At 38.8% G+C, this 25980-nt stretch overlaps 1 protein-coding gene across 1 annotated transcript in view; it reads right to left on the bottom strand.

The window, feature by feature from the left end:
- Nucleotides 1–25921, bottom strand: part of clpp (caseinolytic mitochondrial matrix peptidase proteolytic subunit) — a 27699-nt gene extending 1778 nt beyond the window's left edge. Inside the window, exons 1-6 of the mRNA XM_061973353.1 lie at nt 25800–25921; nt 11418–11519; nt 9666–9737; nt 9488–9584; nt 4634–4821; nt 4439–4544 (exon numbers count right to left, since the gene is read on the bottom strand). Coding sequence (XP_061829337.1) covers nt 4439–4544; nt 4634–4821; nt 9488–9584; nt 9666–9737; nt 11418–11519; nt 25800–25811 — 577 coding nt within the window. The 5' untranslated portion in view covers nt 25812–25921. The remainder of the gene's footprint in view (nt 1–4438; nt 4545–4633; nt 4822–9487; nt 9585–9665; nt 9738–11417; nt 11520–25799) is intronic.
- Between the last annotated feature and the right edge of the window lie 59 nt (nt 25922–25980).

Genomic DNA, 25980 nt, shown 5'->3' with positions numbered 1-25980 from the left:
ATGTCATGAAGACGGAACCATTTAGCATGTCGACTGACGGCAGCACCGATTATGACGATGTAAAACTGTACCCCATTTGTGTTCGATATTTCGATGACGACATTGGAAAAGTATTGTCAGTACTTCTGTCTTTGAGGGAATGCAATACGGCTTCCACAGGCGAAAACATTTACAAAATACTCGCGGAAGAAATAGACTCAAACGAAATTCCTTGGCAGAATTTGGTTTGCTTTGCTGCCGATAATGCTGCAGTGATGATGGGATCTAAAAAGGGTGTTGCAGCTTTCATTACGGAAATGTCGGTAAGTACAGTTCGTAGCATAAAAAAACTCACAAAACATAACATTTTAAGTAAATCTTTTATTACATAAACAATAAATCAAATCAAAAATAATTTCTGTGTACAGTATATCTTTTTATCTGTGATAACGATAACATGTTCAAAACAAGTAACATATAACTATCATACTATTCTATTACTCTTTATTAATTTGAAAAATGTCGTCATGAAGTTTTATATTTATATTTATTTATATTTCTTTCATAAACCAAAATTTCGACCTGAAGTTTCTTGTTACAATAATGTCTGCAATATCAATAATGACATGTCTTATTTATATTGTCTAATTTGAACCAAATACTCTCAAAAATCTGTGACTGATAGAAAAGTGATGGTTTTAGCAACATTTTAACCTGTCTGAATGCTAATAATCATTTTGCGTCGGGGGGCTTCGCCCGCCTGAACCCCACACCAGGACTTTGTCCTGGACCTACCGGGGCCTGTGGCCCCTGGACCCTGGCTACTAGGTTTTTCTGATTTCAAAAGTTGGCAGGTATGTAACTACACACACAGGCAGACAGCTAACAAACAATCCAAGACGTCTAATAAAGTTCCGAAGCAGATTAATCCATTTAGGCTCTTTATTGTTGTTGATCTTGCTTTGTCTTTTCCTATCTTTACTTTTGTCTTGCACTGGACTGTTATTTTATTTGTTTTAAACTGAAATACAAATGTATAAGCTATGTGATTCAATTAACATACTAAAATGTAATACACAATATGTAAATATTAGCATCACACAAATAAACAGTACTATCATCACACAAATACTTTTAGTGTTGAAACTATTTCGATGGTGGAAAAATACGACTGGCAGCCATTTTAAGTCCTCAAAACATCCATTGAAACAGTGCACAAAAATCGTTTTTCAATAAACATCTTAGTATCAAATTTAACCACCTTAATATTGAGTTACATAAACAAGTTAAACAGTTTACTTACAGACTTATCTTTTCCAAGGCTTGTAAGAGCTAACACAACTTGTCTACTTCTCAATTGTCTCATGAACTGAACTGACGTCGTCAACCCGGAAGTGCCCAAACTATTGACGCGTAGTATTTATTACCGCCACAAGGTGTCAGTAAGAGTCTACAATCAAATGGGCATAACATTGCCCATTTGGGATTCCTTCCCAGGGATTCGAATAAAGAACCAACTCTTTTTCTTTACTATAGTGGCCTCGATAACGGGAACCGGTTCTCAAAAAGGGATTCGAGTCCATGGAATCGGTTCTTTTCTTATCGAACAACCGGGAGAACCGGTTTCGAACATCATCCCTATACATTACTACGACATTTCAGTTCAGCTGTAGCATTGGGGCATTCACACGCAATTTGTACAGAAATTGCATTGTGTAGTTCTTTTTACTATTCACAAGGAGGTGGACACTCAAAACGGGTAAATATACCAAAAGTCATAATGCTCATGGTTTTAAAGGGGAACATTATCACCAGACCTATGTAAGCGTCAATATATACCTTGATGTTGCAGAAAAAAGACCATATATTTTTTTAACCGATTTCCGAACTCTAAATGGGTGAATTTTGGCGAATTAAACGCCTTTCTAATATTCGCTCTGACGTCACATCGGGAAGCAATCCGCCATTTTCTCAAACACCGAGTCAAATCAGCTGTTTTCCGTACCTTGGAGACATCATGCCTCGTCGGTGTGTTGTCGGAGGGTGTAACAACACGAACAGGGACGGATTCAAGTTGCACCAGTGGCCCAAAGATGCCAAAGTGGCAAGAAATTGGACGTTTGTTCCGCACACTTTACCGACGAAAGCTATGCTACGACAGAGATGGCAAGAATGTGTGGATATCCTGCGACACTCAAAGCAGATGCATTTCCAACGATAAAGTCAAAGAAATCTGCCGCCAGACCCCCATTGAATCTGCCGGAGTGTGTGAGCAATTCAGGGACAAAGGACCTCGGTAGCACGGCAAGCAATGGCGGCAGTTTGTTCCCGCAGACGAGCGAGCTAAACCCCCTGGATGTCTTGGCTCACACCGTCCCTTATGCCACCGAAGATGATCAAGAGAAGAATATCGACCCTAGCTTCCCTGGTCTGCTGACATCAACTCCAAAACTGGACAGATCAGCTTTCAGGAAAAAAGCGCGGATGAGGATATGTCTACAGAATAAATTAATTAATGAAAATTGGGCTGTCTGCACTCTCAAAGTGCATGTTGTTGCCAAATGTATTTCATATGCTGTAAACCTAGTTCATAGTTGTTAGTTTCCTTTAATGCCAAACAAACACATACCAATCGTTGGTTAGAAGGCGATCGCCGAATTCGTCCTCGCTTTCTCCCGTGTCGTTTTCGTCGGTTTCGCTTGCATACGGTTCAAACCGATATGGCTCAATAGCTTCAGTTTCTTCTTCAATTTCGTTTTCGCTACCTGCCTCCACACTACAACCATCCGTTTCAATACATGCGTAATCTGTTGAATCGCTTAAGCCGCTGAAATCCGAGTCTGAATCCGAGCTAATGTCGCTATAGCTTGCTGTTCTTTCCGCCATGTTTGTTTGTGTTGGCTTCACTATGTGACGTCACAGGAAAATGGACGGGTGTTTATAACGATGGTTAAAATCAGGCACTTTGAAGCTTTTTTTAGGGATATTGCGTGATGGGTAAAATTTTGAAAAAAACTTCGAAAAATATAATAAGCCACTGGGAACTGATTTCTAATGGTTTTAACCCTTCTGAAATTGTGATAATGTTCCCCTTTAAGGGTCCTATAAACCCACAATTCAATAGCTTCAATCACATATTGTTTCTGTCTCTGACCATCAATTTGTGTGTTACTTCACGACCAAAAATACTACAACTAGTCATAAAAAATATTATTAAAAACATATTTTATAAGGCAGGGGTGCTCATTACGTCGATCGCGAGCTACCGGTCGATCTCGGAGGGTGTGTCAGTCGATCACCTCCAGCCAGGCATTAAAAAATAGTCCTAAAAATGAGCGATCATAAATCTTCACTATGACGTCACTTTCGTCACTTGATTGACATTCACGGCACCCGAGGGTCTTCTGAGATGACGCTGGCTGCTGCCAGCTCATTAAAATTACCGACTGGAAGGCGAGAAACACTTTATTTCAACAGACTCTGGCGCCGTACCTGTCGTCAAAACTCCAAAGACCGACTGCACAGTTGCACAATAAAAGCTCTGCTTCATCCTGCCTGCGCTACCAAAATAAGAGTCTCAGAAAGCTGGCGTGCACAAGCTAGCAAGCTACGGAGTTTGCCGACAATGTATTTCTTGTAAAGTGTATACAAAGGAGTACGGAAGCTGGACAAATAAGATGCCAAAAACCAACCACTTTCATGTGGTATTGGACAGAAAGGAGGACTTTTTTTCTCCTCCATTCGAAAATGCGGACATTATCAGCACCACTGTCTGATTCCTATCAATGCAAGTCATCAGAATCAGGTAATACACCAACTTATATTCTTGTCTTCATGAAAGAAAGGAATCTATATGTGTTAAACATGCTTGTAATATCTTTAACCACCTTTAACTTGTTAACAATATTAACTATATGTGTTAAACATGCTTGTATTATCTTTAAACACCTTGAAGTTGTTAACAATATTAACTATTTGTGTTAAACATGCTTGTATCATTTTTAATCACCTTTAACTTGTTATCAATATTAACTATATGTGTTAAACATACTTGTATTATCTTTAAACACCTTTAACATATTAACAATATTAACTATATGTGTTAAACATGCTTGCATTATCATTAAACACTTTTAACTTGTTAACAAAAACATATATTTCATAAATAAGTAAATATAAATTATATATATGAATGAGGTAGATCCCCACGACTTGATCAATTGAAAAGTAGCTCGCCTGCAGAAAAAGTGTGAGCACCCCTGTTATAAGGCAAGCAGCTACAACTACTTAAACTCTATAAATTGGATTACAAATACTACTCCAACTGTCACCCTACAGATGAGCTACTGCTACCCCATTAAATCAATTTTAATCAATTTGTTCTAATTAGAACATACAATAGTAAAAAATGGGAAACTTTTCTTTTTAACATCAAAACGCTGAAGTGAAGGTTTCCTACCAATGGTTTCTAGCGGCTGCCCGGTGTGTTTGGCGTAGATATGGTTGATTTGGTTCTTCAATTTCAGGATTTCCTCAGCCTGGATGGCAATGTCAGTAGCCTGGCCCTGAAACAGAAAATTAATATCATTTTAAAATGATTTCAGATGCTTCGAATCCCCTGAGACCAACTTTAAATCAAGTGTATGTGCCTTACCCTGGCGCCTCCAGATGGCTGGTGGACCATTATGCGGGCATTGGGTAATGAATGCCTCATGCCCGTTGTCCCCGCTGCAAGCAGCAAACTACCCATGCTGGCTGCTTGACCAACACACCAAGTGGAGATGGGATTAAGGATATACTGCATGGTGTCATAAATGGCCAGGCCAGCTGTCACCACACCACCTATGGGAATTACAAATATTCTTATTAGCATTGCAAGGCGATATATGGAATATACTCCATATAGTCAAGTCAAGTCAACTTTTTTTAATATAGCACGTTTACGACATTTAATAAATTGAACCAAAGTGCTTTCCAGGTTAAAAAAAAAAGCATAGAGCAAACAAACAAAGAACATAAACAATTAAAGCTGCAAGCAGCGATGGACGGGACCGACTTTGACGGCACAAAATCCAAACCGAAACAGTAATTAAAACTCTTTGGTCAAGTTTTAATCCGAAGGGTTCAATCTCTCTCCTGTGCTAGTTTGAAGCCGACACGACAAACGCGCTCAGAGGAGATAATGTTTGAAAAAAGGTGACCGGTTTTTACAAAACTTTTGTTTTGAAGGGGGAATTGCAAACTTCCTGTTGATTTTTGCTGAAGGATGTCAACAACCCACTGTTCCAGTTTGTCCTCCAACTGTAGCCATCTCGCTTTGTTCCCTCGGAAACTCTGTTTAGTCTTCTTTACTTGGCGCAGGTCATCATGTTGCTTCCTCCACTTCCGCACCATTCATTCCTTAATGTTAAATTCTCTCGCTGCTGCTCTATTCCCGTGTTCTACTGCGTGACTGATCGCCTTGAGTTCAAACTCTGCGTCGTAAGCGTGTCTCGTAATAGGAGCCATTTTTGGGTCTTTACATAAAGTTTAGGTCTCGCAACTATGGGACTTCATTTTCCCCCGTAGAAGTTCTTCTTCTACGGTAAGCAGCCGCCGACTTCATTTTCCCCCGTAGAAGAAGAAGCAGCCGTAGAAGGGGGAAAATTAAGTCGTTACCGTTGTTGCGAGACGTGTTGTGGCTCAATATTGGTCCATATACAGGTAAAAGCCAGTAAATTAGAATATTTTGAAAAACTTGATTTATTTCAGTAATTGCATTCAAAAGGTGTAACTTGTACATTATATTTATTCATTGCACACAGACTGATGCATTCAAATGTTTATTTCATTTAATTTTGATGATTTGAAGTGGCAACAAATGAAAATCCAAAATTCCGTGTGTCACAAAATTAGAATATTACTTAAGGCTAATACAAAAAAGGGATTTTTAGAAATGTTGGCCAACTGAAAAGTATGAAAATGAAAAATATGAGCATGTACAATACTCAATACTTGGTTGGAGCTCCTTTTGCCTCAATTACTGCGTTAATGCGGCGTGGCATGGAGTCGATGAGTTTCTGGCACTGCTCAGGTGTTATGAGAGCCCAGGTTGCTCTGATAGTGGCCTTCAACTCTTCTGCGTTTTTGGGTCTGGCATTCTGCATCTTCCTTTTCACAATACCCCACAGATTTTCTATGGGGCTAAGGTCAGGGGAGTTGGCGGGCCAATTTAGAACAGAAATACCATGGTTCGTAAACCAGGCACGGGTAGATTTTGCGCTGTGTGCAGGCGCCAAGTCCTGTTGGAACTTGAAATCTCCATCTCCATAGAGCAGGTCAGCAGCAGGAAGCATGAAGTGCTCTAAAACTTGCTGGTAGACGGCTGCGTTGACCCTGAATCTCAGGAAACAGAGTGGACCGACACCAGCAGATGACATGGCACCCCAAACCATCACTGATGGTGGAAACTTTACACTAGACTTCAGGCAACGTGGATCCTGTGCCTCTCCTGTCTTCCTCCAGACTCTGGGACCTCGATTTCCAAAGGAAATGCAAAATTTGCATGGTTGGGTGATGGTTTGGGGTGCCATGTCATCTGCTGGTGTCGGTCCACTCTGTTTCCTGAGATCCAGGGTCAACGCAGCCGTCTACCAGCAAGTTTTAGAGCACTTCATGCTTCCTGCTGCTGACCTGCTCTATGGAGATGGAGATTTCAAGTTCCAACAGGACTTGGCGCCTGCACACAGCGCAAAATCTACCCGTGCCTGGTTTACGGACCATGGTATTTCTGTTCTAAATTGGCCCGCCAACTCCCCTGACCCTAATGTCAAGTATGCCGCAAAAGCGTTGCTACAAAAAGTAGCACCACTGCTAATGTGTAGCATCATTTGCTAGGTCACCCACTAGAGAATGAAGAGTGCTTGAAACTCCGCATGTCAACATCTCCGTTCGGTGCCACACCAACAAAATGCCTAAACAACCATTTCCACATCAACACCGTATGAAAAAACTAGTCAACAACAGAAGGAGATAACGTCTGCAGGAACCTACCACATAGTGAAGGACATACACTATTTGATTACCGTATTTTTCGGACTATAACTCGCAGTTTTTTTAATCGTTTGGCCAGTGCAACTTATATATGTTTTTTTTCTTTTTATTATGCATTTTCGGCAGGTGCGACTTATACTACGAAAAATACGGTAACTATTATGCAGCTCATTTAATTTACAGTTATTGAATTATCTTGTGTGACATCGTGCACAAAAGTGCACTTTATTAGTTTTAAGCTATTGTAGTGGTGTTCTGTACAAAAAGTGCACTTTAATTGAGTGTTGTTTTGATATGTCATCTTAGTGACATCATGCACAAAAGTGCACTAATGTAGGCTGACCATATAGTGAAATCCCAAAAAGAGGACACATATATGCGTGCCAAGGCCGGGACTAGGTGAACATTTGCCAATGATACTCCAACTTGCTTTATAAATAATATATTTATTTAAATAAAGCATTTGTTCTCCTCTGTTGACAGCAGTGTTGGCGCTAGGAATTTTCAAAATGGGGTCTCGGGGACCCCATCAAGTCATAAAAATGGGGTCCCACAGTACATTTTTGGGGTTCCACTTTTTTGTAAGCGTTTTGAAAACAAATGATAAACGTATGCATTATCCTGTTATATCTCACATTCTATATTGTGTTTTGGAAAAAGGTTGTCATAAACGTTACTTAATTCATTAAAAAATAATAATAAACAAATAAAACAAATGTGTATACATATGTAAATGTATTCAGTTATAAACACTTTCTTCTTTCCTTCATGGATCTAAACTTTACCGCTGCTGCTAGTTTTTCTATGTTTTTATTGAATACGTTGTAGGTGTATTTATTTCAGTATAAAAGTGTCAAAAGTGTTTTGCTTGGGTCATGAAATGATGATAATGGTGTGCCAGGGCATACATACATTTTATATTTAACGCTTAAATCTCTGGAGTCTACATCAACTTCACATCCATCCCTCATTTCTAAATGTTTTAGTTTTTTTTATGTTGTTTGTTTTCCGCCCTTTTTTGTCAAACAAAACTATGTTTTTAATGGCAAACACACAAAATATGCAAAATCTTCCACCGAAAATATTTTTCAAAATGTAATATTTGATGTGAAGTAATGGGAACCTTGGATAGGTCAATAATTCATACTAACGTTGATTTTGATTCAATATTATGTTTTAAGCAATGACAGTTTGAAAGAAAAAAAAAAAACAGCTTTGTTTTATTAGTCAACATTGCAACTTTTTCTAAATTACATTTCACCTTTAAGCTTTTTTATTTCACTTTTGTTATGTTTTTGTTTATTTTAATAGTATTTTTAGAATGTGCCGTGGGCCTTTAAAACATTAGCTGTGGGCCGCAAATGGCCTCCGGGGCACACTTTTGACACCCCTGCTATAGATAATAAAAAAATAGATCTGATAAATCTATGGATAAAAAGCAGAGCCTGGCGACGCATGCGCGTTTATCATAACTCTCTCTCTCTCTCTGTCTCTGCCCCTCCCTCACCAATGCTGCTGCCTGCGCACAATTTGTTGTGTTTTTAACCCCTTCTTAACCCTGAACGTACATTGAAAATACACGCAACCCTAACTCAAAATGCCGGACATTTGAGGCATTTAAGAAACACCGCCCAGACAGCCCCACAAAAGAGGACATGTACGGGGAAAAGAGGACGTATGGTCAGTCTAACTAATAGCTTGTTTTAAAATGTTTCTGACAATCTTGCACTTTCTGTTTTGGAAATAACATGAATGCTTGTGCCACTGCTTAATAACTGTTTAATAAATACACTTTTGCTAAATTGACTTAGTTGTGGTTTCCCTCTCTGCATGAAAGTTTAAAAGTAGCATATATTAATGCAGTATGAAGAAGAATGTTTTAATGTAGACACATAGAATCATCATACTGCTGTGATTATATGCATCAAGTGTTCATTCAAGGCTAGGGCAAAATATCCACATATATATGGTGTATCGTGACATGGCCTAAAACATAAGGAGATATTAATAAAAGGCCAGCCCTAGTTTACACATTTGATCGGTATCGGCTGATCTTGGAATTGGCAGCATAAAACCTTGACGGGAACATCCCTACTCTGTTCTTTTAAACAACTAATGGTAAAATATGCTAACCAGTGCTGGTGTTTCTATTGTTTTGGTTAAGAATTGTATTTTGACAGAATAAAATATTTGTTTAAATCAAGCATAATTGTCTGCTCCTTTATTTTAATGTGAAAAATGTATCACAAGTTAAAAATAATTTTTTTAGAACATGATCAATTGCCATTCAATGAGAAAAACTTGAGATTAATGGTATTTTTTACAAAGTTAATAATTTGACAGCTGTAAGAAACAATATGAATAAAATTGTTGTGCCTGATTTTCAAAGCAACAGTTGCAAAGGGTGGGCTTTTAACATTTGTGAAACCCATTTTAGAACAGGAATATAAGTTAAGGACCAACATTATTTGCTCACCAGGGCTGTTGATGTACATGTGAATTGGTTTGTTGTTGCTTTCTGACTGAAGGAAAAGCAGTTGTGCGATAACCAAGCTGGCCACAGAGTCATCAATCTCAGATGAGGAAGGAAAAAAAGAATACAATGTAATCATCATTAAAAAAAAGGGGGAAATAATAGCATGCGAGACACTTACAGGACCCATTACACAAATGATTCTCTCTCTTAGTAGGCGAGAATAAATGTCATAAGCTCTTTCTCCTCTGCCCTGAAATGACACAGCACAATGTTTCTCATTTGGAATGTCACAAAGGGTTATATTATCAAGTTTTAAAAATCAAAGTTGGAACATTGTAAGTATATATATATATATATATATATATATATATATATATATATATATATACTGTATATAGATGCTCTCTCTCTCTCTCTACATATACAGTATAGATCTCTCTCTATATATATCTATATATATATATAGATATATAGATCTCTCTATCTCTCTACATATATATATAGATCTCTCTCTCTATATATAGAGATCTCTCTCTCTTTCTCTCTACACATATATATATATATATATAGACTAGACTTCCTTTTTTTTATTGTCATTCAAATTTGAACTTTACAGCACAGATAAGAACAAAATTTCGTTACATAAGCTCATGGTAGTGCAGGATAAAAAAAACAATAAGGTGCATATATAAATAAATAATATATATAAATAATATATAAATATATATATATAAAATAAATAAATATATATAACTAAATAAATAGATTACTGTACAGATAAATATATTACACTTTTTCAGATGCGTCCACAGTTATGGATGTATGTTATATTGTCTTTTTTATTCCAGCGAGTTAATCCATTTTGGGGGGACTTTTTTATTTATTTATTTTTTAATTGTCATTCAAATTTGAACTTTACAGCACAGATAAGAACAAAATTGCGTTACATAAGCTCATGGTAGTGCAGGATAAAAAAGCAATAAGGTGCATATATAAATATATATATATGAAGGGAATAAGCGGTAGAAAATGGATGGATGGATGGATAAATAATATATAAATATATATATAAAATAAATAAATATATATAACTAAATAAATAGATTACTGTACAGATAAATATATTGCACTTTTTCACATGCGTCCACAGTTATGGATGCATGTTATATTGTCTTTTTTATTCCAGCGAGTTAATCCATTTTGGGGGGAGTTGAGGGGATAAATTAATTATGATGCATTCAAGAGTCTTACGGCTTGAGGGAAGAAGCTGTTAGATATAGATCTTATATATATATATATATATATATATATATATATATATATATAGATCTTTCTCTCTCTATATAGATATAGACATCTCTCTCTCTCTCTCTCTCTATAGATAGATAATATATATATATAGATCTCTCTCTCTCTCTCTACATATATATATATATATAGATCTCTCTCTATATACGGTATATATATATATATATATATAGATATAGATCTCTCTCTCTACATATATATATAAATCTATATATATATAGATCTCTCTCTCTATATATATATATTTCTCAGATTGATGGCACGCGGGCCACCCATTAAAGATGGGCTGTTTTTTAATGGCAGCATAAAAAAACATTACAAAATTGAACAATAAAGCTAAAGGCATCATGTCATGAGAAAAAGCTGACACGTTCATACTAATGAACAAAAACACAAATATTGTCTTTAAATATATGGAAATCTTTATCTAGCCTTTCTATTAGACTATGTAATCACAAATTAGATGATAGAGTCGCATGCACCACCAACACTGTTTTACCTAACATAATTAAATATCAGTGATTATTATTCCAGATTTTAATATTGATAATATTACTTGGGCCTTATTTGTGTAGCCCTACTTTGTGGTGTGTCTACGTGAATAAAATACAAGATCACTGACCGTTTGTTCTATGACTATGGGTATAAGAGGACTTCTCCATGTCGGACTGTGGTGGATGGATCTTATGAATTTCAACGTGGGTCCCACAGTTTGTAAAACCCTCTGAAAGAGACGAGAAGAAATCAGAAAGGACAAATATACAACACATTGTCAACGAAACCTGGGTAAAAAGTAAAAACCTCAAATGTTAGATCAGTGTGGAAATAGAATCATAAAGTACAGTGTGAGGTTGTGTTTGCTCTCCTTTAAATTAGTGGAATGTGTTAGAATAATTGTTTCTAAATTATCACAAAAGCTTTGTATTACATTGAGTTCCTGGCAGGGGGACGGGAGCTGTCTTTTGGGCCTACCAGGAGGAAGGCTCGTAAAACTCCACTGTGACTTCAAAGCGGACAGATGGCAGGCTCTGCCCAATTTCCAGACGAACTCTTTTTGAACTATTTTACGACCTCTTCTTTTTAACTGTTCGGTGACCGAAGGCAACGCTGTTTACGACCCACTTCCCTCTGGAAGCAGCTGTGGGCAGGTGGTGGGAGAAAGTCAAATAAAGAAGGAGGAGTACAATCTTTTGGCAGAGCGTGGGTGAACCTGTAAGAGGTTACAGGTCGTCACGTTTTCTCCTCAATATTGAGTCTAAATTGAATTCTGCCTCTGTTTGATTCTTTGCCTCTTGTCTTGTTTAATAGATGTCATCAGTGTTTGAATGGATGGGCCTTGCTCCATGTCAAATAAGAAATGACCTGTGGGCTGTTATGTAGCAATAATAGAAGATATAACATGTCCCGCCATGGTGGTGTACTTGTACATGTATATGATGGTACATATTTTTATTTACTCACACCTGAATATTATATGTGTTGTAATTGTGTAAAACATGATAATGTTCTCAACACCAGTACGTATGCCAAGTGTCACACTCAAGGCCCAGGGGCCAAATCTGGCCCGCCACGTCATTTTATGTGGCCCGCAAAAGGCTGGATATAATGTGCATCAATAAAGTACTTCATCTTTCTTACTAAACATTTGTTCTTTCAATTTTGACAGAAACATTTCATGTATTTTAAAGTTAAGAATTATCTGACCATGCCAAACACATTATATTAAAACAGGGTTGTCCGCAGTGCGGCCAGAACCTCCAGTTTTGTTGGCCCACAGTATTTTATTTTATTATTATTTTTAACTACGATAAGATGTTAAAAAAAAAAAAAAGAAGAGCAAAAATGTGTAATGTAATGAGAAAAAAGCTGACAATTTGACATGAATAACTGAGGAATGTCCAAACTTTTTCCACCAAGGATTGCATTCTGGAAAGTCAAAGTCCTGTATGTGGGGGCCATTGTAAAATGGTTTTACTGTATTATTTAAAAAGAAGATAAAAACAGACATGACTATGACACTGAAGGCATCAAAACTATGAATGAACACATGTGGAGTTAAGTACTTAACAAAAAAGGTAAAATAACTGAAAACATGTTTTATATTCTAGTTTCTTCAAAATAGCCACCCTTTGCTCTGATTACTTTTTCGCACACTCTTGGCATTCTCTCGATCTTCAAGAGGTAGTCACCTGAAATGGTTTTCACTTCACGGGTGTGCTTGAAGCCCATCGAGAGAATGCCAAGAGTGTACAAAGCAGTAATCAGAGCAAAGGGTGGCTGTTTTGAAGAAACTAGAATATAAAACATGTTTTCAGTTATTTCACCTTATTTTTGTTAAGTACATAACTCCACATGTGTTCATTCATAGTTTTGATGCCTTCAGTGACAATCTACAATGAAAATAGTCATGAAAATAAAGAAAACGCATTGAATGAGGAGAAGGTGTGATGAGAATCAGCACCTCCAAGTCCGAGTCCATGGTTGGGGTGCCATCTCCAAGTTGGGGAGGAGATCTTGCCGCAAGTGGAGGAGTTCAAGTACCTCAAGTCTTGCTCACGAGTGAGGGAAGAGTGGATCGTGAGGTCGAGAGGCGGATCGGTGCGGTGTCTTCAGTATCGATCCGTTGTGGTGACGAAGGAGCTGAGCCGGAAGGCAAAGCTCTCAATTTACCGGTCGATCTACGTTCCCATCCTCACCTATGGTCATGAGCTTTGGGTTATGACCGAAAGGACAAGATTACGGGTACAAGCGGCCGAAATGAGTTTCCTCCACCGGGTGGTGGGTCTCTCCCTTAGAGATAGGGTGAGAAGCTCTGTCATCCGGGAGGAACTCAAGAGTAAAGCCGCTGCTCCTCCACATGGAGAGGAGCCAGATGAGGCTCAGGATGCCACCCGAACGCCTCCCTAGGGAGGCGTTCGGGCATGTCCGACCGGCAGGAGGCCACGGGGAAGACCCAGGACACGTTGGGAAGACTATGTCTCCCGGCTGGCCCGGGAACGCCTGGGGATTCCCCGGGAGGAGCTGGACGAAGTGGCTGGGGAGAGGGAAGTCTGGGCTTCCCTGCTTAGGCTGCTTCCCCCGCGACCCGACCTCAGATAAGCGGAAGAAAATGGATGGATGGATGGATGCACAAAGATTTTGGTCAGCATTGTGTTATGGTAAATGGTTAATGGTAAATGGGTCATACTTGTATAGCGCTTTTCTACCTTTTTTTTAAGGAACTCAAAGCGCTTTGACACTATTTTCCACATTCACCCATTCACACACAAATTCACACATTCACACACTGATGGCGGGAGCTGCCACGCACGGCGCTAACCAGGCCCATCAGGAGCAAGGGTGAAGTTATAAGTGACATAGTGTATTATTAGCAGAGGTGGGTAGAGTAGCCAGAAATTGTACTCAAGTAAGAGTACTGTTACTTTAGAGATTTATTACTCAAGTAAAAGTAAGGAGTAGTCACCCAAATATTTACTTGAGTAAAAGTAAAAAGTATGTTGTGAAAAAACTACTCAAGTACTGAGTAACTGATGAGTAACATACACACACATATCATATATATATATATATATATATATATATTTATATATATATATATATATATATATATATATATATATATATATATATATATATATATGTATATATACAGTATATAATTTATATTTATTTATTTTGCCGTTTTTGTTTACATGTTAAAGGTGTTTTAATGAATATACATGCATGTTTAACACATATAGATTCCTTTCTTTCATGAAGACAAGAATATAAGTTGGTGTATTACCTGATTCTGATGACTTGCATTGATTGTAATCAGACAGTAGTGATGATAGCGTCCACGTTTTCAAATGGAGGAGAAAAAAGTTCCTCCTTTCTGTCTAATACCACATGAAAGTGGTTGATTTTTGGCATCTTATTTGTCCAGCTTCCATATTCGTTTTATACACTTTACAAGAAATACATTGGCGGCAAACTCCGTAGCTTGCTAGCTTGTTTGCGCTGGCTTTCGGAGACTCTTGTTTTGAAAGCGCAGGCGCGATGGAGCGGCACTTTTATTGTGAAGACAGGAACTGTGCAGTCAGTCTTTAGGCTTTTGACGGGATGTACGGTTGAAATAAAAGGGTCTTTTTTCCTTCACACTTTTGATTGATTGATTTAAACTTTTATTATTAGATTGCACAGTACAGTATATATTCCGTACAATTGACCACTAAATGGTAACACCCCAATAATTTTTTCAACTTGTTTAAGTCAGGTCATGTGACCGCCTGGCTCTGTTTGATTGGTCCAACGTCACCAGTGACTGCATCTGATTGGTGGAACGGAGTGAACGTCACCAGTGACTGTATTTGTTGAAACGCAGGCACTTTGAAGGTCTGTCTGACAGACCAAAACAAACAAAGCGTGCATTAACAGATCGATAAAAATTAGTAGCGAGTAGCGAGCTGTATGTAGATAAAAGTAGCGGAATAAAAGTAGCGTTTCTTCTCTATAAATATACTCAAGTAAAACTAAAAGTATGTTGCATTAAAACTACTCTTAGAAGTACAATTTATCCCAAAAGTTACTCAAGTAGATGTAACGGAGTAAATGTAGCGCGTTACTACCCACCTCTGATTATTAGTATCAACATTTTTGCTTTTTCTCATTACAGTATCTTTTATTTATTTTTTATTGACCCTGTAATAATGAATAATATTATTAACCCCAAAGCTGACACAAGGTTTTGTCTTTAAATTCATACGTAATGTCTGTTTTTAGTACGGGTGTAACGGTACGTGTATTTGTATTGAACAGTTTCGGTACAGGGGGTTCGGTTCGGAGGTGTACCGAACGAGTTTCCACACGGACATATTAAGTAGCGTACCGCACGTTGTGTAAACAATGCACACTGAGGCACAACACACGGCATGCTAGCAACGACCGAGCTACAACAACATGTAAAAGCCAGAGCTGGAAGACTCTCCTGCCTCGTAAAGATCTCCCGTTTGGGAACACTTCGGTGCGATACAACAATGGGGGACGGAGGTTTGCCGACATTGTTCAGCAGCTGCTTTTGACAACACGTCAAACATGCTAACCCATTTGAAGCGTCACCACCGCATTCAAGCAGCCTCTCCTCGGTGAGTCAGGCAGGGCTAAAGCAATAATAAATGTTTTTATAGCAGCATATTTAAGACCATATTGCATTAGAAACTAGATTTTGACCCACTTCTATAGTGGAAGAACAATGAGCCCATATATCCTCTTACTGCCAAGTTAGCCAGGCCTTGGGGGTTAATCTGAGGCTGAGTTGACTTGAAACTGTTTAATGTTGCACTTTTTATATGTAGAAGAAAAGTTTTGTCATTTTATTTAATCTGAGCAACAACTTGAGGCAGTTTAATGTTGATTAACGTGGACCCCGACTTAAACAAGTTGAAAAACTTATTGGGGTGTTACCATTTAGTGGTCAATTGTACGGAATATGTACTGTACTGTGCAATCTACTAATAAAAGTCTCAATCAATCAATCAAAAAAAGCACTTTATATGTAGAAAGGTTTTGTTAAGAAACCATTCTGAGCTAGGGATGTCCCGATCCGATCCAAATATCGGATCGGCCGCCGATATTTGCCAAAAAATGCGTATCGGCAAGGCATGGGAAAATGCCGATCCAGATCCAGTTTAAAAAAAAACTCCGGTCCGTGTTTTCCAACGCACCGATTTAAATAATACATTCCACTTTTCTGCTGCTCCCTAATTTCCGTTCCGCATTTTCCAGCACACCTTCAACACATCCACAGGTCTGTGGATTCTCACGCAGTTGCTTTTAGCTGCTGGCATTACACGACAGGCTCTTCTCACTCTTTCCTGTGTCTCCCTCTCACAGACAGCAAGCGCACCTTCTTACACACGTCACATACTGTCACGACACACGTCACATACTGTCACATACTGTCACGTCATACGTCACATACTGTCACGTCATACGTCACATACGTATACGCCCTCCCCGAGCAGAGAGGTAGCAGCATGGCTAACGTTAGCTGTGATACTAGCACAGCCGTGTGACCAACGTTCCCTCTCAGGTGCGCGCCTGCTCAAGCGTCCTCTGCGCATAGCAATTATATGCCACGCACAAAATCAAATAAAAAAATAAGTGCATAAAAATTTTCGACACGACAGTTTTCGTCATCATTGTTCAAATATTGTAACGTCTGTCGAGACGCTTATCTCCATTCGGTGCCACACGCCCACGCCATCAAAATGCCGAGGCAAACATTTCCAGATCAACACCGTATGAAAAAATTTGTGATTTTTTTAGTTGTGATTTCCTTCTCTGCATGAAAGTTTAAAAGTAGCATATATTAATGCAGTATGAAGAAGAATGTTTTAATGTAGACATGCAAGCCTTGAAAGAAAATTTTGAAAATCAAGACTACATTTCCTGCAAATGGGTGCATTTCTACCCTATATTTTAACTTTAGATTTATTCTCATATCAAACTCTTTTGGCTGTCTTTTTGACACTTACATCCGGCGCCCCCCTCCACACCCTGGATTATAAATAATGTAAATAATTCAATGTGATTATCTTGTGTGATGACTGTATTATGATGATAGTATATATCTGATAGTATATATCTGTATCATGAATCAATTTAATGTTGATTAACGTGGACCCCGACTTAAAAAAGTTGAAAAACTTATTCGGGTGTTACCATTTAGTGGTCAATTGTACGGAATATGTACTTCACTGTACAAACTACTAATAAAAGTCTCAATCAATCAATCAAAACACATAGAATCATCATACTGCTGTGATTATATGCATCAAGTGTTCATTCAAGGCTAAGGCAAAATATCGAAATATATATCGTGTATCGCAATATGGCCTTAAAATATCGCAATATTAAACAAAGGCCAAATCGCTCAGCCCTAGTTTCAATGATGCCATTTCTGTTTGTCATGTATAATTTTGTCTATTTTGTGTTTATCCTTGAATAAACAGGTCAGTTTCTTGTTACCAACCATTGTGTATTATTCAAACTCCCCTAATTCAGCTGGCTAGTTGTTATCAAGAGTACTAAAACCCATTTCAACATGATTCCGACAACTAAGTAGGCTAAATAACTTTAAACTTTAATACATGCTCGGATAGGCCAGTATCGGTATCGGTCAGTATCGGTATTGGATCGGAAGTGCAAAAACAATATCGGTATCGGATCGGAAGTGCAAAAACCTGGATCGGGACATACCTATTCTGAGCCTTATCTTATTTAGTTTTTATTTTATATATGTTGACCACATTAACCCTGGCAATGGACCCTGTGTGTATATGTATGTTATGCCATTGTTTACAAATTTGGTAAATAAATAACCCAAAAATGTATATTTTGTTGTTTTCTTACTGTACCGAAAATGAACCGAACTGTGACCTCTAAACCCAGGTACGTACCGAACCGAAATTTTTGTGTACCGTTACACCCCTAGTATTAACACAAAGCTGACACAAAGTTTTGTCTTTAAATTCATACGTAATGTCTGTTTTTAGCATTACTTTTAACAAATTGTAAATATGTCAAAATGGCCCCCGCTTACTTTGACATTTTAGTATACAGTAGGTCTGGGTTACTTTTTACCTCATCACTCACTTCAAGCGTGAGTAAAGAATGCATGACGAATTAAGGGTGTAACGGTACACAAAAATGTCAGTTCGGTACGTACCTCGGTTTAGAGGTCACGGTTCGGTTCATTTTCGGTACAGTAAGAAAACAACAAAATATACATTTTCTGGTTATTTATTTACCAAAATGTGTAAACAATGGCTTTATCCTTTTAACATAACAATAACATACATATACACACAGGGTCGATCGCCAGGGTTCATGCAGTCAACATATATACAATAAAAACTAAATAAGATGAGGCTCAGAATTGATTTCTTAACAAAACCTTTCTACATATAAAGTGCAACATTAAACTGCTTCAAGTTGTTGCTCAGATTAAATAAAATGACAAAACTTTTCTTCTACATATAAAAAGTGCAACTTTAAAGGGGAACATTATCACAATTTCAGAATGGTTAAAACCATTAAAAATCAGTTCCCAGTGGCTTATTATATTTTTCGAAGTTTTTTTCAAAATTTTACCCATCACGAAATATCCCTAAAAAAAGCTTCAAAGTGCCTGATTTTGACCATCGTTATATACACCCATCCATTTTCCTGTGACGTCACATAGTGAAGCCAACACAAACAAACATGGCGGAAAGAACAGCAAGCTATAGCGACATTAGCTCGGATTCAGACTCGGATTTCAGCGGCTTAAGCGATTCAACAGATTACGCATGTATTGAAACGGATGGTTGTAGTGTGGAGGCAGGTAGCGAAAACGAAATTGAAGAAGAAACTGAAGATATTGAGCCATATCGGTTTGAACCGTATGCAAGCGAAACCGACGAAAACGACACGACAGCCAGCGACACGGGAGAAAGCGAGGACGAATTCGGCGATCGCCTTCTAACCAACGATTGGTATGTGTTTGTTTGGCATTAAAGGAAACTAACAACTATGAACTAGGTTTACAGCATATGAAATACATTTGGCAACAACATGCACTTTGAGAGTGCAGACAGCCCAATTTTCATCAATTAATATATTCTGTAGACATACCCTCATGTCAGCAGGCCTGGGAAGCTAGGGTCGATATTCTTCTCTTGATCATCTTCGGTGGCATAAGGGACGGTGTGAGCCAAGACATCCAGGGGGTTTAGCTCGCTCGTCTGCGGGAACAAACTGCCGCCATTGCTTGCCGTGCTAGCGAGGTCCTTTGTCCCTGAATTGCTCACACACTCCGGCAGATTCAATGGGGGTCTGGCGGCAGATTTCTTTGACTTTATCGTTGGAAATGCATCTGCTTTGAGTGTCGCAGGATATCCACACATTCTTGCCATCTCTGTCGTAGCATAGCTTTCGTCGGTAAAGTGTGCGGAACAAACGTCCAATTTCTTGCCACTTTGGCATCTTTGGGCCACTGGTGCAACTTGAATCCGTCCCTGTTGGTGTTGTTACACCCTCCGACAACACACCGACGAGGCATGATGTCTCCAAGGTACGGAAAACAGTCGAAAAAACGGAAAATAACAGAGCTGATTTGACTCGGTGTTTGAGAAAATGGCGGATTGCTTCCCGTTGTGACGTCATCGCTCCGAGAGCGAATATTAGAAAGGCGTTTAATTCGCCAAAATTCACCCAATTAGAGTTCGGAAATCGGTTAAAAAAATATATGGTCTTTTTTCTGCAACATCAAGGTATATATTGACGCTTACATAGGTCTGGTGATAATGTTCCTCTTTAAACAGTTTCAAGTCAACTCAGCCTCAGATTAACTTTTCTTTTTCCCCCCCAGCCTTTAACCCTGGTGACTTTCACTCAATCTTCATGTTTTTTGCCAGAAAAATCAGTTTATCCACATTGTCTGCAGAAAGAGCAGACCTGCTTGCAGTTAAAATGTCTCCAGCTGTGGAAAATACCCTTTCACTGGGCACGGAGGTAGCAGGTATGGCGAGGTAGTGCCTGGCTAACTTGGCAGTAAGAGGATATATGAGCTCATTGTTCTTCCACCATAGAAATGGCTCAAAATCTAGTTTTTAATGCAATATGGTCTTAAATCTGCTGCTATAAAAACATTTGTTATTGCTTTAGCCCTGCCTGACTCGCCGAGGAGAGGCTGCTTAAATGCGGTGGGAGCTGTGTTTGTTCGTCTTTCTCTTCGTTGAAGCGATGTTATCCACTGTTGTATCGCACCGCAAGGCCGAAATGTTCCCAAACGGGAGATCTTAAAGGGGGAACATTATCACCAGACCTATGTAAGCGTCAATATATACCTTGATGTTGCAGAAAAAAGACCATATATTTTTTAACCGATTTCGGAACTCTAAATGGGTGAATTTTGGCGAATTAAACGCCTTTCTATTATTCGCTCTCGGAGCGATGACGTCACATCGGGAAGCAATCCGCCATTTTCTCAAACACCGAGTCAAATCAGCTCTGCTATTTTCCGTTTTTTCGACTGTTTTCCGTACCTTGGAGACATCATGCCTCGTCGGTGTGTTGTCGGAGGGTGTAACAACACGAACAGGGACGGATTCAAGTTGCACCAGCGGCCCAAAGATGCCAAAGTGGCAAGAAATTGGACGTTTGTTCCGCACACTTTACCGACGAAAGCTATGCTACGACAGAGATGGCAAGAATGTGTGGATATCCTGCGACACTCAAAGCAGATGCATTTCCAACGATAAAGTCAAAGAAATCTGCCGCCAGACCCCCATTGAATCTGCCGGAGTGTGTGAGCAATTCAGGGACAAAGGACCTCGGTAGCACGGCAAGCAATGGCGGCAGTTTGTTCCCGCAGACGAGCGAGCTAAACCCCCTGGATGTCTTGGCTCACACCGTCCCTTATGCCACCGAAGATGATCAAGAGAAGAATATCGACCCTAGCTTCCCTGGCCTGCTGACATCAACTCCAAAACTGGACAGATCAGCTTTCAGGAAAAGATAGGGGATGAGGGTATGTCTACAGAATATATTAATTGATGAAAACTGGGCTGTCTGCACTCTCAAAGTCCATGTTGTTGCCAAATGTATTTCATATGCTGTAAACCTAGTTCATAGTTGTTAGTTTCCTTTAATGCCAAACAAACACATACCATTCGTTGGTTAGAAGGCGATCGCCGAATTCGTCCTCGCTTTCTCCCGTGTCGCTGGCTGTCGTGTCGTTTTCGTCGGTTTCGCTTGCATACGGTTCAAACCGATATGGCTCAATAGCTTCAGTTTCTTCTTCAATTTCGTTTTCGCTACCTGCCTCCACACTACAACCATCCGTTTCAATACATGCGTAATCTGTTGAATCGCTTAAGCCGCTGAAATCCGAGTCTGAATCCGAGCTAATGTCGCTATAGCTTGCTGTTCTATGCGCCATGTTTGTTTGTGTTGGCTTCACTATGTGACGTCACAGGAAAATGGACGGGTGTATATAACGATGGTTAAAATCAGGCACTTTGAAGCTTTTTTTAGGGATATTGCGTGATGGGTACAATTTTGAAAAAAACTTCGAAAAATAAAATAAGCCACTGGGAACTGATTTTTAATGGTTTTAACCATTCTGAAATTGTGATAATGTTCCCCTTTAACGAGGCAGGAGGGTCTTCCAACTCTGGCTTTTGCATGTTGTAGTAGCCCGGTCGTTGCTAGCATGCCGTGTGTTGTGCCTCAGTGTGCATTGTTTACACAACGTGCGGTGCGCTACTTAATATGTCCGTGTGGAAACTCGTTCGGTACACCTCCGAGCTGAACCGAACCCCCCGTGCCGAAACTGTTCAATACAAATACACGTACCGTTACACCCTTATGACGAATGCACGACCGACCTGACAAGACAAAATAAGTCCGAAAGAAATGCTACCTGGTGGTTGTGCATACCTGCCAACTTTTGAAATCAGAAAAACCTAGTAGCCAGGGTCCAGGGGCCGCAGGCCCCGGTAGGTCCAGGACAAAGTCCTGGTGGGGGGTTCAGGCCGACGCAAAATGATTATTAGCATTCAGACAGGTTAAAATGTTGCTAAAACCATCACTTTTCTATCAGTCACAGTGACTTTTCAAAACAAAAATATTACAGTAAAAATCATATGGGTTGATTGACATGTTTATTCTGTAAGCTAACTTCAATAGTTTGAAATTATTTTGACAGTTAATGCCAGTTATCCTGTCAACCTTTCACAAGACTTCAATTTGTTAATTGAAAGTATAAATACTTTTTACAGTAAACAAATGGTAAAACAGTACTAAACAATTCCATTAAAAAAGAAATTGGTGTCATTATTAACTTTCTGTCCAAGTTTGTATAATCTACTGCCTTGTTCAATTGTAAAAAATATTCTGTGCCTAAAATTCACATTATATCACAATTATCATACTGTAAATATGGTAAGCTAACTTCATTAAAATTAATAGTCCTGTCAATAGCATGGAATTACAATTCAAATGTAGTTTTTTTGTAAGCCTTTCAAAAGAATTCAAAATATGAAAAATTAATGAAAATTAATTTAAGCCATCAGACACTTGAAAAGTGGCACATCACATCTCTAATGTAATCATTTGAACTTTTCAACAGAAATAGCACTGCAAAAATATAAAGGACATACTTCTGTATTTTGGTAGTTATGCTGTCAACATTTAACAAGATTTCTTCAACTTGGACTTGAAAGCATAAATAGTATAAACACTTTTAACAGTATGTCGTGCTGTGAAATACAGCCGACAGGATTGCGCACCAAACACGAAGCAAGGCCAAAGCGCATATGCATGGTGCAGGAGAACAAAGGACTTCTTTCATTTAAGGTTTGTGATAAACCATCAAACTCATTCGTTAAAAGGACTCTATAGTAATATAAAGCAAATTTTTCTGGACATTATCATGCAAGAAAAGTTTATTTTTGGGACCGCGATCACCGCGTAATGATTTTTAAAGGTTGCATTACAAACATTTAACTGTCCCATGTGATCAGCCAGTGCGATTGGAAGTCCATGCTCAATTATTGCCTCCGTAAATAAAACTTCGGCATTTATCACATCCAAAGAATCTGTTTGGGCGACGAAAAACGTTGAAAGTTTTCCACTTGTATCGCTAGCAACGGCATTAGACTTGTGTTTTTTTGTCCCAACGTGGTCTTTTACATCGCTAATTCCTCCGTGTCCGATCGAAAAATCTTGTCTGCACAAGGTGCAATTCGCATAGTTTTCACCCTTTTTGGAACGGATAATTATTCCCGGATAGGCTTTTGAATATTCTTCACGGAATGACTGCAGTTTTCTTTTCGGTTTAAGACTCGTTTGCGATTTTTCTCCGGCTGATTCCATGATCGTTCGCTCGTTTGGAAACAATGGCAACTGGTGCCTCGTGCTTGGCAGCGGTGCTATAAATAGCCTCGCGCATGGCATTCGGAATGGCTCGATGGGAAGTTACGGGAAGCAGTGTCGATTGTCATTGTTGTTACGCAATTTTCGTGAATAAAACTTTTTTTTATTTTTTTATTTTAATTATTGAAAAACCGTATTTTTTATCACTGCAACCGTAACCCGGAATAGATTGATGAAAACCGTACTAATTACGGGAAAACCGGAGTAGTTATATATATATATATACACACACACACACACACACACACACACATATATATATATATACATATATATATATATATATATATATATATATATATATATATATATATATATATATATACACACACATATATATATATATACCCATATATATACATACATTGATATATACAGTATATAATTTATATTTATTTATTTTGCCGTTTTTGTTTACATGTTAAAGGTGTTTTAATGAATATACATGCATGTTTAACACATATAGATTCCTTTCTTTCATGAAGACAAGAATATAAGTTGGTGTATTACCTGATTCTGATGACTTGCATTGATTGTAAACAGACAGTATTGCTGATAACGTCCACGTTTTCAAATGGAGGAGAAAAAAAGTTCCTCCTTTCTGTCTAATACCACATGAAAGTTGTTGGTTTTTGGCATCTTATTTGTCCATCTTCCATATTCGTTTTTATACACTTTACAAGAAATACATTGGCGGCAAACTCCGTAGCTTGCTAGCTTGTTTGCGCTGGCTTTCGGAGACTCTTATTTTGAAAGCGCGGCGCGATGGAGCGGCACTTTTATTGTGAAGACAGGAACTGTGCAGTCAGTCTTTAGGCTTTTGACGGGATGTACGGTTGAAATAAAAAGTAGTCTTTTTTCCTTCACACTTTTGATTGATTGATTGAAACTTGTATTAGTAGATTGCACAATACAGTATATATTCCGTACAATTGACCACTAAATGGCAACACCCCAATACGTTTTTCAACTTGTTTAAGTCAGGTCATGTGACCGCCTGGCTCTGTTTGATTGGTCCAACGTCACCAGTGACTGCATCTGATTGGTGGAACGGAGTGAAAGGTCACCAGTAAGGCAGGCACTTTGAAGGTCTGTCTGACAGACCAAAACAAACAAAGCGTGCATTAACAGATCGATAAAAATTAGTAGCGAGTAGCGAGCTGAATGTAGATAAAAGTAGCGGAGTAAAAGTAGCGGAGTAAAAGTAGCGTTTCTTCTTAGGCCGTTTATTGAAATACTCCCACACTTTTGACGACTTTTGGCGTGCTTTTTTCACCTCGCTCGCACCGCTCGCATCGTCTGCTTTGCGCTCCGCCATGACGGTAGTGTGACGTAAATATGCGACGCGTCGAAGCACAAAAACGGCGTCGACGTATTTACGTAACCGATGACGTCGACTATGTCGACGCGTCGTTTCAGCCCTAAGTAGTTGGCAGGTATGGTTGTGTGAGCACACTGCAACTATTCCTGGATAGTCCCACTTTGTAATGCTTCAGCCACACGCAGGATTCTCACAGGAATGAGACCAAAGTTCTACCTTACCTAACTGTGATGCTGTCTTTGGACACCCCTACAATTTACATGTATTCCAAACAGGTTGTGTCCCTTGACTTGTGATTTCAAAAGCCAGTACGTTATCCATCCATTTGTACGTAAAAAAAAGACTAATGATCGAAAGCATAGGGAATTGCCAAAAAGCCATAACTGCGATGTGGCCCCCAGTGAACACGAGTTTGACACCTCTGCTCTATGCTTATGGAACAGTCCCAGGATGTTATTCAAACGTAGACAGACTCGATCGCAGTCAGACTAAGGAGTTGATATACAATACAAACTTTGATTTTATTCTATGGAAAAGTTTTCTCCGGCATAGTAAGCGTACTGTCAAGACGTTTAAACTTTAAACAGACAAGCGCGACGAGGCGATCAAATATGAATATATTATGGAAGACATATTATTTGCGGTAAAAACAAATATAGTGTAGTATAAGCATAATATAACTCTATAAAGATATGAAATATAAAAGTAAAAAGTACTGCTCACCGAGAAAAGCATCTTGATACGGAGGGGTCGTTGTCTTCTTCGTCTTGTTCTTTTCTTCTTCTACTGTAGTCAGTGGCAGTATTGAGTATTGTTGCATTGCTGCCCTCTACAGGTTGTACTCCCTTATTGCAGTCTAATCCGAGTCACAGTTTCATGAACAATACAGTAGGCCAGTGTTTTT

The sequence above is a fragment of the Nerophis lumbriciformis genome, linkage group LG22 (assembly GCF_033978685.3).
Source record: "Nerophis lumbriciformis linkage group LG22, RoL_Nlum_v2.1, whole genome shotgun sequence".
In the NCBI taxonomy this organism is placed as follows: Eukaryota; Metazoa; Chordata; class Actinopteri; order Syngnathiformes; family Syngnathidae; genus Nerophis; species Nerophis lumbriciformis.
The sequence above is the reverse complement of the archived record's forward strand: the minus strand, read 5'-3'. Positions and strand labels throughout refer to the sequence as shown.